Raw genomic sequence first — 17,981 nt, 5'->3', positions numbered from 1 at the left:
TGAGAGGAGGCAGTGGACGTCAATCAGGCAAACGACATCATCAGTTTTGTAAACTGATAAAGAATTCTTCTAAAACTTTTAGAAAAATTACATAGAGAAATATATAATTAAGGAAGGATTTCTTAAACATAGAAAGGGCAGAAGGAGAAGAGGGATAAATTTGACCATATTAAAATTTAATCCTTCTCCGTCAACAAAGATTCCCAGGTTAAAAGACAAGCAACAGACCGGGGAAAACTATTGGCTGCATGTATTACCAAAAATTACTACCCAGAAGACAGAGAAGACCTCCCCTAGTCAATAAAAATGACAAAACAATCCAACAGACAATATAGACCCTTAACAAACATCCGTCCAATGAGCAAATCAATCTAGAGGTGATATAGTTAATGGAGTCATTCCCACTCGCTGGCACTGGGGAGTGTAGAAGGAAGGGATCTGAGTGACGCTGCCAAACTCTGCAGCCACATCATCACTGCTGTTACCTAACACCTACCTGTCAGACACACACAGATCTTTTACATCTTTTACATGTCTTTTCTTCAAGCCTCACAATCACCGTGTAGGGTATACATAGATAAATACAGATATAGAAATAAAAGGATTCATTTTATATGTGACCAAACTGAGTCTCAGGGGGTGAAGCAACCTGCTCAGGTCGGACAACCAATAAAGAGCAGAGTGAATGTTCATATAATTCAAACACAGGGATTTTTTTTTTTTTTGAGACAGAGTCTCACTCTATCGCCCAGGCTAGGGTGCAGTGGTGCGATCTCGGCTCACTGCAAGCTCTGCCTCCCAGGTTCACGCCATTCTCCTGCCTCAGCCTCCCGAGTAGCTGGGACTACAGGCGCCCACTACCATGCCCAGCTCATTTTTTGTATTTTTAGTAGAGATGGGGTTTTCACCGTGTTAGCCAGGATGGTCTTGATCTCCTGACCTCGTGATCTGCCCACCTCGGCCTCCCAAAGTGCTGGGATTACAGGTGTGAGCCACTGCGCCCGGCCTAAACACAGGGTTTTTAACTGTAAAGCCTGTGTTCTTTTCACTCTACTCCACTTTGTGCCTGTCTGCCCTTATATCTCCCAACTTCTGCCAACTCTGGAGGTGGTTCCTAGGTAAATAGGAGATGGGGAACCAGGTAGTGGCACCCCAATACAGGGGACACAGAGGAGAAGGAGGCACTTGGGGAAAGGGGGTGCACTGGCTTGTGGAGTCTGAGATGCCTGTGCTCACTCTGAGGGAGTGCTCCAGGAGGACCCAGCTAGAAGCACAGGGTTGGAGCTCAGGGCAGGAGCGGGGCTGGCACTTCTGGCACAGAGGAGGTGTCCAGAGATGAAGGCTCACACCGAAAGACACCAGGAGGAGGCAGAGGAGGACAGCACTGGGGGGGCCCAGGAGGTGCCCAAGTCTGCAGGGCCAGCAGGGGACCTCAAAGCAGGGGCAGTCTGAGGAGGAGGAGGAGGAGGAGGATGAGGATGAGGACGAGGAAGACAGAAAGCCAGAGAGAGTGGTGCTCCAAGACCCTAGAGTGAGCCTGCCTGTCTGTCAAATGCAAAGCATGGTTCAGCAGTGGGAGCCAAAGAACTGCACAGTACGGGCAGCAGAGGCCATGGCCACCTCATTGAGGGCAGGGTCCGTGTGGCACGGTGGGCAGAAACCAAAACACAGGGAGTGGAGAGCAGGGCAGCAGATGCAGCCAGGGAAACCAGTCATCAAGAAGCCTGGCAGTGCCAGGAAACAGCTTGGCATTGCCCAGGAGAAAGTCCTTTTCTAAATGAAAATCTACTTACTCTCTGGTTGTTACACTTCAAAACTGTGTAGAATTTTTCTGCAGCCACATGCTTATTGGGAAGTGCTATGACAATGGCAGGGACATAGAAGTCAAATCCTTTGGGTATCACAATTTTGGCAAACACATAATCTCCAACCTGCAGAGGAGAACATAGAGCAAATATTTTGCTTATGGACTGTACAGACAACGTTAACATAAGCAAGTTTTAAAATACTCCAAGGCAAATGGCAAGTACTGATGCTAAAATTCAAAAACGTATTTTTTTTTCTCAGTTAAGAAAGAGTTCCAAGATTCTCTGGGCTCATTGGGCCACATCTGGAATTTTGTGATCAGTTTGGGAAGCCCCATTTTAGTAAGACTTCACCAACTGACAAGGACCCAAGGGTCTGCCAGCAAGATGGTGAGGGTTCTGGAAACCGCACCCTAAAGAGACTGGTTGAAAGGACCTGGGGTGTTTGTCATGCAAAGATAAACAGCGTCCGCATCTGCCAGAAGGGCTGTCACCATAGACGTAGAAAGGGAGAGGTTTGTTTAATGTCGCTCCAAAGCACACACCCAGAATCCAAGGGTAAAAGTCGCAAACGGAGAATTTGCAGGAGAAAAAGGAGCTTGTGGAGGGACATGCAGAGGCTGCGGGCCCTTCTGCATTGTCAGGGTACAAGAGCACTGTTGTGTGCCTGGGCTCTGACTAGGAAGCAGCAACAGAGGCCCGAGGATGAATTCTCCAATTCCTCCTCCAGCGCTTCTCCACCGGGCTCACACTGGGCAAGACAGCAGCAGGGTGCTCTGCAAGGATTTCCCTCTAATCTCGGACCCTGGAGCTGGAATTAGGATCGCAGCAAGAGGATGAGCCAGACATGGCACAGCTTTTATGAGTTTGTGAGCAGATGAGAACACATTAGTCTGGCCCAACTGAGGCAGAGAACAGGGTCTGGAGTCAGGGAACTTAAGGTCAATTCGTGCTGACTTTCTAAGGCTGAATCAAGGGAAGCACCAAGGTCTGGGGGCAGGGAAAGCACCAAGGTCTGGGGGGCAGGGAATCTGGGGCCAATTTGTGATAATTTCCTAAAGTTAAATCAAAGGGAAAACATCTGGGTCTGAGGCAGGGAACCTAAGGCCAATCACTGCAAACTTCCTAAAGCTAAACCAGAAGGAAAAACCCCATCTCCTGACACCGGGTAGGCAAAAGATCAAAGGCCAGTCTCCCTGAAACCCTCCCTTTCCACCCCGGCTCAGAGGGAAAGGGAGTGTGCCTTGGATTGGCCACAGGCCAAGCAGGGGCCATCCCTTCATCTACGGAGGGCGCTAATTCACCTCAGCCTTTAATTAGCCACAGACCAAATCCTTCATCCGGATAAGGGGTAGTCCATAGGAACCTCAAAAGGAGTACTTAAAACCCAGAAATCTTTGTAACGGCGCCCTTGAGCCTCTTGCTCGGGCCCATCCCCACCCTGTGGAGTGCTTTCTCACTTTAATAAATCCCTGCTTTCGCTGTTTCATTCCTGTGTTCCGTTCCTTTGTTACTTTATTTGTGCATATTGTTCAATTCTTTGTTCAAAACAGCAAGGACCTGGACAACTGACACTCATGGCCTTTCCTCTGGTGACACATCTGTGGAATGCACATTTGGGCTAACTGTGCATTACGGTATCACCGTCTGACATCAGCTGATTACAGTGCCAAGGAAAGTGCTACCTCTGCCCTCGTTATTATGTAATAGAATACGATGGGATGGGATGGGATGGGATGGGATGGGATGGGATGGGATGGGATGGGATGGCATGGCATGGCATGGCATGGCATGGAATGGAATAGAAGCTTTTGCAGTTAAAATTGTCCACAGTACTGGCAGCTACAGCAATGTCCTTCCCCCAAACTCTATTGTCTTGTAAAGGGACAAGGACCTCAAGGTGCAATGCAAACAAGTCTGTGCAGCCCTGAGCTACATAACAGGGAGTCGGCAGGTCAGGGTCACAAGCAAAGAAATCTCCAGGCGACAGGTCCCAGAACAGGGGCCACTGTTCTTCCTGCCCTAACACACCCTCCCTGCAGGAGCCCGTGTAGGTTCAGCAAAGGGCCAAACAGTGGCCTTGGCGTTCTCTGTTATCCAAAACTCTGTGGATGGTGAAAAGGGGCCCCAGAACACATGAGGGACTGGGTACCTGGAGCAGTGGGCAGGGCATGGCGCCCCCGACAGGCATGATGAAGGAGGTGGACACGACCTTGGTGTCTCCGTACCTGAAGCCCACCAGTGCTTGGGTGCAACTCACACACTTCTTCACAACCCCTGGAAGGAATCAAAGAAAACATAAAATATAAAGACAAATAACATCCCTCTCCTTAGGCTTGTGCCATCTTTCTGGCCACACTGAGTTATAACACTTTGCCTGTTTAAATCAGTGTGCCCCTTTGATTTCTCCAGCAGATAATGTTGGGCACCATAGGATGCCTACTGGGTTGACCAACTCAAAATGGTGATGCACATGCCTGGTCTGGGCACCTGCTGAGATGAGAACCAGCGAGAATGGATGAGACTTGATCATCCTGCACCATCAGCCTCCATTCTGACAGGAACATGGGTCCTGGAAATAAAGATCCTCTTCCCGAACACCTCCTACCACCGATATTTTCATTTACTTTAGCCCTATTTTCTTCCATAATACTTAAAGATAGAAAATACATGTTGTTAATTAAATTGTGAAAGTAAAAAGGAAATATAAACTCCCATCCAAATCGGCTTTTCACCTGACTAGACTGAACATACTCAGCTTCCTCAAAATGTACAGCTGAAAGGAACAAAGAAAAAAGATGTAAAGCTGGGCGTGGTGGCTCACGCCTGTAATCTCAGAACCTTGGGAGGCTGAGGCAGGTGGATCACCTGAGGTCAGGAGTTCACGACCAGCCTGGCCAACATGGTGAAACCCCATCTCTACTGAAAATACAAAAATTAGCTGGGCATGGTGGCACACGCCTGTAATCCCAGCTACTAGGGAGGCTGAGGCAGGAGAAACGCTTGAACCCAGGAGGCGGAGGTTGCAGTGAGCTGAGATTGCGTTGTTGCACTCCAGCCTGGGCGACAAAAGCAAAATTATGTCTCAAAAAAAAAAAAAAAGGGAAAAGAAAAGAAAAAAGATGTAAGAAGTTTCTTTTTTAGTTATACTAAAGAAGTGCATGATAGATATATAAGGTTGGTGTAAAAGTAATTGCGGTTTTTGCCATAAAAAAATGACCAAAACCACAATTACTTTTGCACCAGCATAATATATATACATATACACACATATATTATTTAATTATATAATAATTTTGTTATACATTTTAATATAATTATTAGAATAGATTATAATTCCAGGAAAAGAAAATACCTGCGTTAAGATGCACACTTTTTGTCATTTATCCGACTTGAAATTTATCTTCCCATTAAAAAAGGATTCTAAACATTAAGGGGGAGATGATCACATTGCACACCTCCCGCAGCAGTATCAGCTGCTCACAGACCCTCACGGAGACAGAAATGAGCACGCGTGTCCCGCTGGGCTCCACAGCACGTGCTGCAGCAGCTCCCCGGTCTTGGCTCACATGCCTGCTAAGCAAAGCCCCGTGTCCTCTCATGGGGCAAAGAGACAGCTGCTGATTTTTGTCTTGATCCATATGTCTTGTTTTAAATGGCCAAAAGGATGAATTTTTTTTTGAAAAATACGCACACTCAAACCAGCTTACCATTGTGTGTTTTCCGATCAGACTAAAATGTTTAATTTGGGTTTTGAAATATTTACACATTATTCACATATTTTCTACCATAAACTGACCTTACCCTTTTAATCAGAAAAACAAATATTACCTTTTAGAAATAATTTCTATTCTGGAAACAAGAGCTGCTCCTGATTGAGAATCAGGGGACTCGTCTCCTGCCACGCACTGTGTGCCCCACATCCCTCCCATGGCCCCGGGGAAGGGTCTGAACTGCCACCACAGCCACACTGGCCCATGTGACTCTCTTCAAATCCTTAGCCTTTGGGACTTAGCAGTATCCAGTATCAAGCCTACGAGGCAGTTTTTCAGTTGTTTGCCTAAATGGAGAAGTTGTGACAGAGCCTGTGTAGCCGACGAAGCCTAAACCATTTATCACTGACTTCCTTCTTTGGACCTAAACTTTTTGGACTGTTATGATGACTTCTTTTTAGTTCCTTTAATTCAGCTTCTTTCTTTGTATAATCTCTGTAGACATGGGTCTCTGTTCATCTCCAGAAATGAGCACAGTTTCTTACGGTCTGTCTTCAACCTGGCCTCGCAGGCCCCCATGTGGCCGCACTCTGGGCAGCTGGAGGGCCCAGGACTGGCCTGTCCCACCACTGCTAAGCCTCTGTACCTGCTCCTTCTCCATCTAATTAAGGGATTGCTGCCTTTTCTTGTGTCCTGATTCAAGATCAGCTCCAATTTTTGGCTTCCATTACCCTATAGTTTCTCTCTGTCCTCAGCCTTGAGAGGTGAGGCTGTGTCTCGCAACTCTGAAATCTCTGGGACCTGTTTGAGGACCTGGGCTCTGGAGGGTGGCCAAGCTGAAGAACCTCCACTGCCTCTCCTCTTTCTCTGGGCAGAGGCTGGCGGGCCCAGAGCTTCCACTGCCTCCTCTCCTTCTCTGGGCGGTGGCTGGTAAGTCCAGTGCCTCCCTGGGGATGGGTCGGCTCCCTGCCTCAGTCGGGGTTGCCCTGTATTCAGCTGGAGAAAGGGCCTGCGCTCCTATAGGGGCCATCAGCAAAAATGCTGCGGGTGCTCAGGGGTCAGAGAATTGGTGTCACAATCTGAGTAAACAGTGGAAGTCAGTTTGTTTGGTGAAAGATGCATGAGTGGTTCTGAACCTTTGCTCCAAATAGGTTTTCTCAGGCCGGAGACTGGATTTTTTTTTTTTTTAAACCTTTGGCTCTAAGAACCTTCCAATATACAAGGCCCAGCTTAAATTCCACCTCTTCAAAAAGGCTTTCACTCTGCTCCAGCCAGAGTATCCCTCCAGCTGCCCACTCTTCGGCAGTGTCATCCTTCACAGTCCTCATGTCTGCTTCTCCCTCCAGTCTCGGAGGTTTCCTTTCTACCCGCTGTGCTGACTTTTGCTGCTTTGACTTGCTGTGAAAGGTTCTAAGCTGCCATGAAACAGAAAGCAGCTCCCTCCTCCCCAGGAGAGGAGGCGAGGTGTTTATCCCTACTCCTAAGAGGAGCTCTCACATGGGATGCAGAAAAACTCTTTCCATGGAATTAACAAAGGGCGGTACATCATCACATTTAATCTACACAGCCAGCTTATGAAGGGTTTCATTGTTTTAAATACCATTGGAGAGGACAGGGACACTGAGGTGCAGGGAAACAAAGTGATTGCAGTCATGTGGCCAGCAGAGGCAAGAGGCAGAATTCAAATAAATGAAAACACAGGATTTTTTGACCTGAGCTCATTACGCCTGAGAAAGCGTTCCGTTTTGTCCCCTTTTTCTTCATGACAACTTGTTCTTATGGCATAGTGCAGAAATCACTGTGGATTTCCTGAAGTAAAACGCTGCTTCTCACCGAACAGGAAGGATGACCCAATTTCCACAAATAATTATTTCAAATAAGGGTTGAAAATGTGTCTTCCTCCTTGCCTTTCGGCATCCAGATAAGCCAGGCTATCACTCTGTACAACACAGTCATTTCCTCAACTGAATCACCCACACTGACCCCTGGAATAACGCTGGCCACAGGGAAATCCCCACCACAATCCCGACAACGGTGGCAACAGCCAGCCCAGCCAGCTCCTTCCGCGTGGACCTGGCCTCATGCAGTGCATGCCCCAATCCAGTGACTCCAATCTTGCCTTCTGCTGAGGTGCATTTTAAAGTGAGCTGTTTTTTTTTTACTAGAAATGTTTAGGAGGTTTTGAACAACAGTTACCAGAAAAGGAGTCACCAATGATGTCATGCCTATGCTCTGCAAAATTCTATTTGGCCTTGTGTGTGTGTGTGTGTGTGTGTGTGTGTGTGTGTGTGTGTGTGTGTGAAAATAGTGACTCATAGTGAACAGGTGATCTAAATAAACATCACCAATGAGGGCAGGTGAGCATCACGTGCCTCTAGATGGGATGACCCAGAGGGCCATGCCATCACTTAGGCAGTATCCTGGTGGAGAATGATAACCTGAATCTAATCTAACCCAAATTGAGGAACATTCTATAAAATACCTGGCCTTATGCTTAAATAATGTCATTATCATGAAAGATAATAGAAAAGGCTAAAGAATGGTTCTAGATCAAAGAAGGCTAGAGACATGTCCACTAAATGCAATACATGATTCTGGGCTGAGACCTGTCCTGGAGAAAATAAATGTGATAAAGGACATTATTGGGACAATTAATGAAATCAAAATATATAGATTAAATAAAAGTACTATAATAGTGTTACATTTTTTGAATTTTCTAACTTTATTGTGGTTATATTAAGAGATTGTTCTTACTCTTAATACACACTGATGTGTTAAGGGATAAAGTAACATGATAAATGTTACCTAATTTCTAAGAGTTCAGAAAAAATAAAGTGTGTGTATGTATGCATGAAAGACAGAGAATAAAATAATATATGTGATAAAATGTGACCGAATGTTAAAAATTGGCAAATCTGGGTAAAGAGTATACTGGGGTCCTCTGTATTATTCTCTTGACTTTTCTGTATGTTTGAATTTTTAATAAAAAATAACCATGAAAGTAAAGTTATTCCCAGTTAAGGAAAAGATCAGGTGACTGGGGAGAGAGCGCACAAAAACTAGGCTCATGGAGATAACCCATGCACTGCCACTTAATCTGGCTGAGTCAAAGTTCACTACTTAGACACTAATCAAAAGTTCTCGATTATATGACTAAATTCAAATATTTCCTTCAAGCTGATTTATTGAAGTTTAATTACACTGCAAATTAAAAATTCCTGCTTAGTCAGATCCCATGCAGCTGTTGGCAGTATAGTATGTACTTTCTGCCTCTAATTGCACATTTAAAAAAATTTCCGTTGTGGCCTCAGGCATTGCACATGGCCATGGTATTAGCCCCATCTCCTCTACTCCCCCCAGTGGGTCTTTAGAATTTTCTCATCACACAAGCATGGTGCTGGGTAGAAGTTCCAGCCATTCTACATTTCTCTGGGGCCCTAGCCAGCAAAGTGACCCCAAGCCCCTAACCCAACCATTTAGAATCCAGTCTCTTTTAGCATTTTCTTTTCTCTCTTTTCTCTCTCTCTCTTTTTTTTTTTTTGGAGATAGAGTCTCACTCTGTCTCCCAGGCTAGAGTGCAGTGGCAAGATCTCGGCTCACTGCAACCCCTGTCTTCCGGGTTCAAGTGATTCTCCTGCCTCAGCCTCTCGAGTAGCTGGCTGGGATTACAGGTGCCCACCACCACGTCCGGCTAATTCTGTATTTTTAGTAGAAATGAGTTTTCACCATGTTGGTCAGGCTGGTCTCGAACTCCCAACCTCAGGTGATCTGCCCGCCTTGGCCTCCCAAAGTGCTGAGATTACAGGTGTGAGCCACCGCACTTGGCCCCACTTTTAGCATTTTCATTCGACTACCAGTTTAGCCATAAAACTCTCTCCAAGGCTCAAATTCAGAAAATCAAAATTTCTCAAGCAGGGGTGGCCTTCTATAATCACCTCTTAGAAAATCTGCACCCCAGAGAAATGGAAGATTCCCAGCCCTTGTTGTAAAGAAGGGTGTCATGCTTTAGCCTATGCACTCATCCCAAGTGCTGGGATCCATACTTACTCTCGTCCAGGCAGCTCCCAAGCACATTTATCACATTTCAAATAACCTGTCTCTGATGTCAGTTGTACATATGTGCCTGCTGGAAACCAAAAATCCTGCTGAAGTATTTTTTTCCCACCTAAAATATTATTCAACTAAATTTAAATAATAATTATTCTTTTAACTGTTGATAGATAGATCATGCCTATGAAAGGCCAGCTACGTATCTGCAATGTAATCTTTTTTTTTTGAGACAGAGTCTCACTTTGTCGCCCAGGCTGGAGTGCAGTGGTGTCATCACACTGCAACCTCTGCCTCCCAGGTTCAAGTGATTTTCCTGGTTCAGTCTCCCAAGTAGCTGGGACTACAGGTGCCCGGCTAATTTTTTTTTTTTTTTAGTAGAGATGAGGTTTCACCATGTTGGCCAGGCTGGTCTTGAACTCCTGACCTCAAGTGATCCACCAGCCTTGGCCTCTCAAAGTGCTGAGATTACAGGTGTGACCCACCACACCTGCCCTGCAATGTAATCTTTTTGCCTGACAGAGCTTCCTCAAGGTTTTCTCCCAGTTCCCTTTTCCCTGCAGACCCTTCCCATGATTTCAGTGATGACTTTTGTGGTTATGTCTCCCAAATCTCTGTCTCCAGACTCTAGACCTACATCTCCAATTGCTTCTCTGATAGCTTCATCTGGGCATCTTGCAGGCACCTGCAATTCATCATGTTGCAGACACATCTCATTGTCTTTCCGTCCATACCACCATCTCCTGTAGGTACCAATATCTATCTACCGCCCGAAGCCAGGGACCAGAGAGACATCCTAACCCCTTGGTATCCAATCATCACACAGCAGTGGGAGAGAGCTTTTGAAAACTTCAAATGTGACTGTGTTTCTTACTGCTTTAAATATGGCTCTCATTGCCCTCAGGGAAAAGTGCAAATCCTTAATATGACCCTTTATGCATAGCCCCACGCTTACCTGTCTGAAGAGCTTTATTTCTTCCACCCTTCCTTCTTATTTTATGTTCCAGCCAGAATCAATTTTATTTCTCCAGACATAGATGTTTTTCTTCATTTCTAAGTCCTCACACATATCATTGTCACTATCCATGAAACTCCTTTCATACCTCCACCCCCTGCTGAATTGCAGCTGGCTGATTCCTTCAGGGATCACATCCCCCAGGAAGTCTGGGGCAAACCTCTGAGGCCCAGCTATCCCGGTCTCATGGCCCTTCCTCCAACACACATGTGCACTCCACCCTGAGGCCTGGGCACCGCTGTTGTTTCCGCTTAGAACTCCCTTCCCCAGACAATCTCATGGCTTGCCCCGCCTCCTTTAAGTTCTTATTCATATGTCACCTTCTCCAGGAGCTCTTCATTAACCACCAGATATAGAATCAAAACCCTCACCTCGACATTCTCAACCCCATTTGTGGCTTGATTTTTCTCTATGGCACTGTATCTGACATACCACATATTTTATCTGTTTATTTCATTGCTTGTCTGTCTCCTTTAATATGTAATCTCCAAAAAACAAGAATGTTCATCTGTTTGCTTATACCATTAGACCAGTACTTTCAAAATATTACATACATGCAACGCAGTAGATGGGTAATAAAAATTTGTCCACTAAAAAATAAGAAATTAAAATAAGTGCATTTTTCTGGCTATGCTTTTTGGGGGCCCAAATATGCTCATTTCAAGAGCTGGCCAGAGATATTCCACTTCTTCTCTGTGAAAAGTGGACTAGCTCAGGCCAGCTCATGAAATGTCAGTGTTCTAGCAAAAGCACAGGTTGAAACATCTTGTCCCCAATATCAAATTATTTAACAAAAGCCTCACAAAATTAAAAAAAAAACTACCTGGAAAATAAAAGCCATTTTCATCACATCTTGCAATAACCTTCTGTCCTTTGAGGGGATCTGGTCTTTTTGATTTGGTTGTCTTTGTTGGATTTCCTTGCAATTTCTGTTGCTGAAAAAGATAAAACAGGAATAACTGATGAGAAAAAGTGAATGCAGATGGTGAAAATGATAAATACTGGGTAGCCTAGTGATATGGTTTGGCTCTGTGTCCCCATCCAAATCTCATGTTGAATTACAAGTTCCAGTGTTAGAGGTGGGACCTGGTGGGAGGTGGTTGGATCATGGGGGTGGTTTAGCACCATTCTCCTAGTGCTGTTCTTTAATAAAGTTATCAAAAGATCTGGTTGTTTAAAAGTGTGTGGCACCTCCCCTTTCTCTCTCTCTCTCATGCTGGCCGTGTGAAGATGTGCTTGCTTCCCCTTTGCCTTCTGCCGTGATTGTAAGTTTCCCGTGGCCTACCCAGTTGTGCCTCCTGTACAGCCTATGAACTGTGAGTCAATTAAACCTTTTTCTTCATAAATTACCCAGTCTCAAGTAGTTCTTTATAGCAATGTAGAAGCAGACTAATATACCTGAAATTTTCTACTGAGAATCACATTATAGAAAAATTACAGAATATTCCTGTATTATATACTCACTTTGGAGCACTTTCTGCTTTATGTTAATTAAATGTTACTATTTTGGCAAGGGCAATATCTGCCCTCCACAACTTTTACACTTTAGCTCAAGGTACAAGGAGAACTGGATGAGTAATTGAAGAAAAGGGAAATAAAGAAAAATTACATATACAACTAGAATTCCTGACATTCTTTGACAGTCTCAAAGCTGGAGAGCAAAGACTACACCAGCACCATGACCAGCACTGCTGCCTTTCTAGAACAGTGAGAGGTAAAGGGGCCCTTCAACAGAAAAGTCCACTAGCAACTTTGAGAGAGACAAGCACTGAAACACAGTGCTTTACAGAAATCCAATATCCCAGCCCACCTCTTCAGGAAAAAGGAGAACCTTTATGATCACTGTCTCATAAAGAGGAAAGAAGTCCATGGGCTGAGATGGGCTAATAAATGAATTATTCTCATTCCTTATATCTACTGGCTGATGCAACAGTGGATGCTAGAAGTCAGTGGGGCAAAGCTTTCAAAGTTCTGGGAGAAAATAACTTTCAATCTAGAATTCTAAACCCAGGCAAACTATCAACCAAATGGAAAAACAAAGAAATTTCTAGTCATATCGCTAGGTAGAAACTTTCCTTCCCATTCATCCTACATTAGGAAGTTAACTGAAAATGCACTTTTCCAGTAAGAATGACATGTCTGTACAAGTCACAGACAGCAGGAAGTCTCCCAGGAAAAAAGAGGACTTAGAAATCTTGGAAATATACGCATACATATATACAAGCATGCATATATATATATCTAACATATGCAAAAATAATGATTCAAACAAGTAGTGTAATTTTAAATACTGAGGGAGAAAAGGTAAACAAATCCTTTTGCTTGATGCTATTAACATTCTTCAATTGGCCGGCGTATCACATAGGACCTTAAGGAAGGCATATACTCCTGAACTGTGACTCGTCCCAGCATTGAACAATATTTATCCGGTCAGAATAGTAAAAATACTTTTTTGTGTTCTTTTAAATGAAAAATTTTAAACATGTACTGTGAACCTTTGGAAAGAGCACAACATTGACAACACGATGGCTTAAGTGTAGCTCTTGAAAGGTTGGAATGAAAGGGGAAAGAAAAAGCATAGATATTACCACCATTTGAACTCAGGAATTGAAGAAGTTATGCAAGTTGATAGATCAAGAAGTAGAGGCTTATGTATATTAAATAAAATGCTACAAATGCAGCCAATAGAATAAAAGATGATGTAAATATCCAATATTAGGAGCGGAAGACAAAGAGGGGAGGGATAAGAGTAAAATTATGGTTTTTTTCATACAGTGGAATAAAAAGTTTAAATATAGCAAATCATAAAATAGAGAACTATATGAAACATGTACTTTGATAAAAATTAATAATTAATCTGGAAATCTCACAGAGGAAAGAGAGGGAGAAGAGAATGCCTTTATTTTCTATATGAATGAATCAAAGTCCTGGAGTACCCCTAAGGTATACATGTGCAGAAAACACTCAAAGCAGCACAGCAAAGGCTTTGAGAACTGAACTACAATGTAAACCATTGCCCAAGTCCCAGATTACCAGTATAAACCTTGAGTGATGCATGCAGACTTAAGCTGTGAATAGCACAGCCTTCTAAAACTGAACTGACATGGAAACCACTGCCCACAGATGGTAAGGCAGAGCTTGCAGTCTAAACCCAAACAAGTCTGATGGAAAAAAATTAAATCTCCACAGGATCCAGAATCTTAAAACATAATATTCAAAATATTCAAAATGTCCATTATACAATAAAAAAATTCAACAAACAAAAAAGCAAATATGACTGATTCTCAAGGTAAAAGGCAATCAATAGAGTCCCAAATTGGGAAGACTCAGATATTGGAATGATCAGATAAAGACCTTAAATTAGCAATTATAACCATAGTCTATGAGGTAAAGGGTAAATACTCTTGAAATAAATGGCAAGGTAGTTTTTTTGTTTCAGCAGATAAATAGAAACTATTAAATTAAAATGGAAATTTTAGAAGTGAAATACATAATATCTGGAAGGACTCAGTAGCAGAAATGATAGAATTGATATAACAGAAGAAAGAGACCATGTACTCTAAGACAAAACAATAGAATGTATCCAACTTGAAGAATGCAGAGAAAAAGGATCTTTAAAAATGAACAAGGTCCTTTTCCTGTTACAGATAATTTCTTCAAAGAACAGCTCAGTTATAACCTTTCTGGAACAATGTCACCCCCAGGAAATTTCAGAAAAAGAAAGGAAAAGATTGTTTTGTTATCTCCAAATGGCACTACATGAATCAAAGTTGGAGTGAATGTCACGGCTATGTCTACTACATGCAGAAACTATTAGCATCATTTTGACTTGTAAAGTCCAACTCTAAAGTTCCTTTTTTTTATGCTTGATGACTGTTAACAGAAATGTCCAATCCCCATTCATCTCTCCCTTCAAAATCCCCTGTAGCCTTCATTCCATCATCCAGAATAGTCATTATTTTTAATTCCCAATCAATTTGAGGACAAATGTTCTTGTAAAATATATTAAAATGAATTACTAGAAAAAATGAGATAACATAGCAGAGAAAGAGCTTGAGTTCTAAGTAAAATCTATTTAAGGATTCTGAAAAGCAAACATGTAGTGGTAAAAGGGTTGGGAAAGAAGACAAGAACTCAAAGTACCACCAAGCTAGTGGTGGGTTTACCATTTGTTCTCTCTAGTGTCTCCTGGCCTGGTCCAAAACCCAGAAGTAGGCACAAGGGTCCAGACAGAGAGAGCACTAGGAGAATCCTAGAGTTCTAGCTTAATAAATGGAAAAAGGAAATCCTAACACTCAGAAAGAATACAAAAATTGTCCTCTCTTTTTATTCTCCATTCTCACACCTCAGTCACCAAGCAATCCTGTGGCAGTGCAGCAATGTTTTGAGCCTAAAACTCTAAAGGAGGCTAAATCTTCCTGTCTGATTAGTGGCATTGTGATTTTGAGAAGGTGGAGTGAAATCCCATTGTTCTCTCTCTCTCTCCCTTTTGCTCTCCACCCTCTGTTTGGCTCCAGATGCAAACACAATAAACAGAAGCCACTGAGCTGGGTATATATTAATAAACCCAGATTTCTGGCTGGAGAACTGAAAAGAGAAGCCATAGGGAACTAGAAATTACTAGAAAGATCATTGATATAGACAAGAGAAGGGGAATCACTAACCCAACACCAAACCAGACAAATATATCACAAGAAAAGGACACTATAGACCTATATTCCCCATGAATGCAGATGCAAAATCCATAAGAAAATATAGCAAAAAATCCAGTAACGTATAAGAAGGATTATATACAATGGCCAAGTCGGATTTGTCCCTGGAATGCAACACTGGTTTAACACCCATATTAATAGAAAAAAAGATAACAATTAATGTAATATACCATATTAACAGGATAAAGGATAAAACCATATGGTTATTTCAATGCATGGAGAAAGAGTATTTGACAAAATCCAACACCCTTTTATGATAAAAACTCAACAAACCAGGAATAGAAGAAAACATTCTCAATTTGAGAAAAGACATCTATGAAAAGCCTACAGTAAACATGATACCTAATTTAGAAAAACTAGATGACTTACCCTTAAGATCAGAAACAAAGTACGGCACTCTCACCACTTCTATTCAACACTGTATTTGAGGTTCTAGCCAGTACAGTCAGGCATAAATAAATAAATAAATAAATGTCTCCAGATTGGAACAAGTAAAACTGTCTTTATTCATAAATGACATGATTCTATATATGAAAACTCTAGGGAATTCACCCAAAAACTACTAGAATTAATTAACAAGTTCAGCAAGGTGTCATGTTACAAGATTAATGTACCGAAAAAATCAACTGTATTTCTATGTATTAGCAATGAGCACTCTGAAAATGAAATTAAGAAAAAAATTCATTTATAATAGCATCAAAAAAGAATATATTTAGGAATAAATTTATCAAAATAAGTGGAAGACTTATACACTCAAAACTAAAAAATATCATGGAGAGAAATCAAAGATCTAATAAGTAGAGTGACATACCATGTTCATGGATTGGAAGACTTGATATTATTAAGATAGCCATTTGTTCCTAAACTGATATATAGACATTATAATTTATATTAAAATCCCAGCAAGTTTTTTGTTTGCTTGTTTTTGGATTTTCTTTTTGTTGTTGTTGCAGAAATTGAGAAGTTGAATCTAAAATTTACATATAAATGCAGAGGACCCAGATGACCCCCCAAAAAATGTTGAAAAAGAACAAATTTGGAGGACTTGCTTTTTTTTTTTTGAAACTTAGTACACCTACTGTCATCAAGAAATTGTGTACTGACATAGGATAGTGATATGGATTAGTGAAACAGTACTGAGTCCAGAAATAAATCCTTATATTTATAGCCAACTGATTTTTGACATTTTGGAACAAAGTTTGGCAGTTTCTTAAAAAATTAAACAAACTTACCACATGACCCAAAATATTTCTACAGTATTAGATACCTCATCAAGAGAAATGAAAATTTATAACCATAAAAATACCTGTATATGAGGATTTATATCAGCATTATTCATAATAATAAAAAGGTGGAAATAATTCAAATGTCCATTAACTAGGGAATGAATAAACAAAATGTGGTATATCCACACAATGGAATATTATCCAGCCGTTTATTTATAAAATGCATAGAAAAGGCAAATACATAGAGACAAATTGATTAGTGGTTATCCAGAGCTAAGAGTGTGAACAGAGAGTGACTGCAAATGGGCATGAGGGATCTTATTAGGAGGAAGATAACATTCTAAAACTGGATTGTGGTAGTAAGTTGAAAACTCTTGTCAATTTTATTAGAAGTCACTGAGTTGAAATAGGTAACCTTCATGGGGGTACAAATTATACTTCTATAAATCTTTTTTTTGAGGTAAAAATGTTTTTGGTTTGCTCTACATAACCACTCATAATATTTTGCATATACTGTAGTGGGCTGAATGACTGAATGAGTACAGGAGCTTCCGAATCCATCTACAAATCAAAAGATAAACCACATAGGACTTTTTCTCCAAATTGCTACACTGCTGAAAGTGGGGATTTTCCATCCTAGATTTTTACTCATTTGTTTTTTCTTTCTTAACCATAAACTTATTATAATTCTTGAGTCTCTTAAAGAAATTAGTCTTCCATCCCAATTGGAGTGCCTAGCAAAATAATTCTCGTGTCTCCTCTTTTCAGACCATCAAATGCTCCTCTTCTCCATGACACAAAGTCCAATATAAAGTGTTTGCCCAGACATTTTGATGCCACCTTTTTGCAGTGATATAGCTATACAGCTATAGCTATGTATTTGCTGTGCTATAGTTATATCATAAATAAAATATTCAATGCATACTTTATGAGTTCATTTGCAGGCCTCCTCTTAAGTCTCTAATTTATGAGCCAGTTGGCTATAAAAATTTAAATAATTTCAGGCAGTCTGAACACCATTTGCTCTTGGGTCATTATTCATGTTCAATACAGTTTGGGTTCTGGAAATAAGTGGGCTCATTTCCATGGTGCCCTGATATGACTGGGTTCTGTTGTAGCCATCTATCATTTGGACCTGTTTGGAGATGCTTTTTAGGTTCATTAAAATAAGTGGAAATATGGTTTATAACCTCAGAGATGAAAACTTAAGAGCCACGTCCTCAGAAGTGGAGAATAAATAGGCTGAGGGGTTAAGGTCTCTTACAGGGACTGTGGGAAGTCTTCAGACCTGCGTTGCTTGTAGCCTCTGCAGCCATGGACAAAAATGTATGGTGAACTATATTCTTTTGTTTACGATGCTCACATTTAGCCAGATTTTGCTTGGGTCCCTCCCTACTTGTGGAATTTGCACATTTGCTGAGGCAATCAGTATATCAAAGAGAATTCACCATCACTGGTGGGTG

At 41.8% G+C, this 17,981-nt stretch overlaps 1 protein-coding gene across 2 annotated transcripts in view; it reads right to left on the bottom strand.

The window, feature by feature from the left end:
- The window catches only part of VWA3B (von Willebrand factor A domain containing 3B), a 225,647-nt gene that overhangs the window by 10,943 nt on the left and 196,723 nt on the right, over positions 1 to 17,981 (bottom strand). For both annotated transcript variants that reach the window (XM_030827864.1, XM_030827865.1), the window contains 3 exons: positions 11,404 to 11,515; positions 3,958 to 4,082; positions 1,794 to 1,931 (listed from right to left, as the gene is read on the bottom strand). In XM_030827864.1, the coding sequence (XP_030683724.1) occupies positions 1,794 to 1,931; positions 3,958 to 4,082; positions 11,404 to 11,515 (375 nt within the window). The remainder of the gene's footprint in view (positions 1 to 1,793; positions 1,932 to 3,957; positions 4,083 to 11,403; positions 11,516 to 17,981) is intronic.

The sequence above is a fragment of the Nomascus leucogenys genome, chromosome 14 (genome assembly GCF_006542625.1).
Source record: "Nomascus leucogenys isolate Asia chromosome 14, Asia_NLE_v1, whole genome shotgun sequence".
Taxonomy (NCBI): Eukaryota; Metazoa; Chordata; class Mammalia; order Primates; family Hylobatidae; genus Nomascus; species Nomascus leucogenys.
The sequence above is the reverse complement of the archived record's forward strand: the minus strand, read 5'-3'. Positions and strand labels throughout refer to the sequence as shown.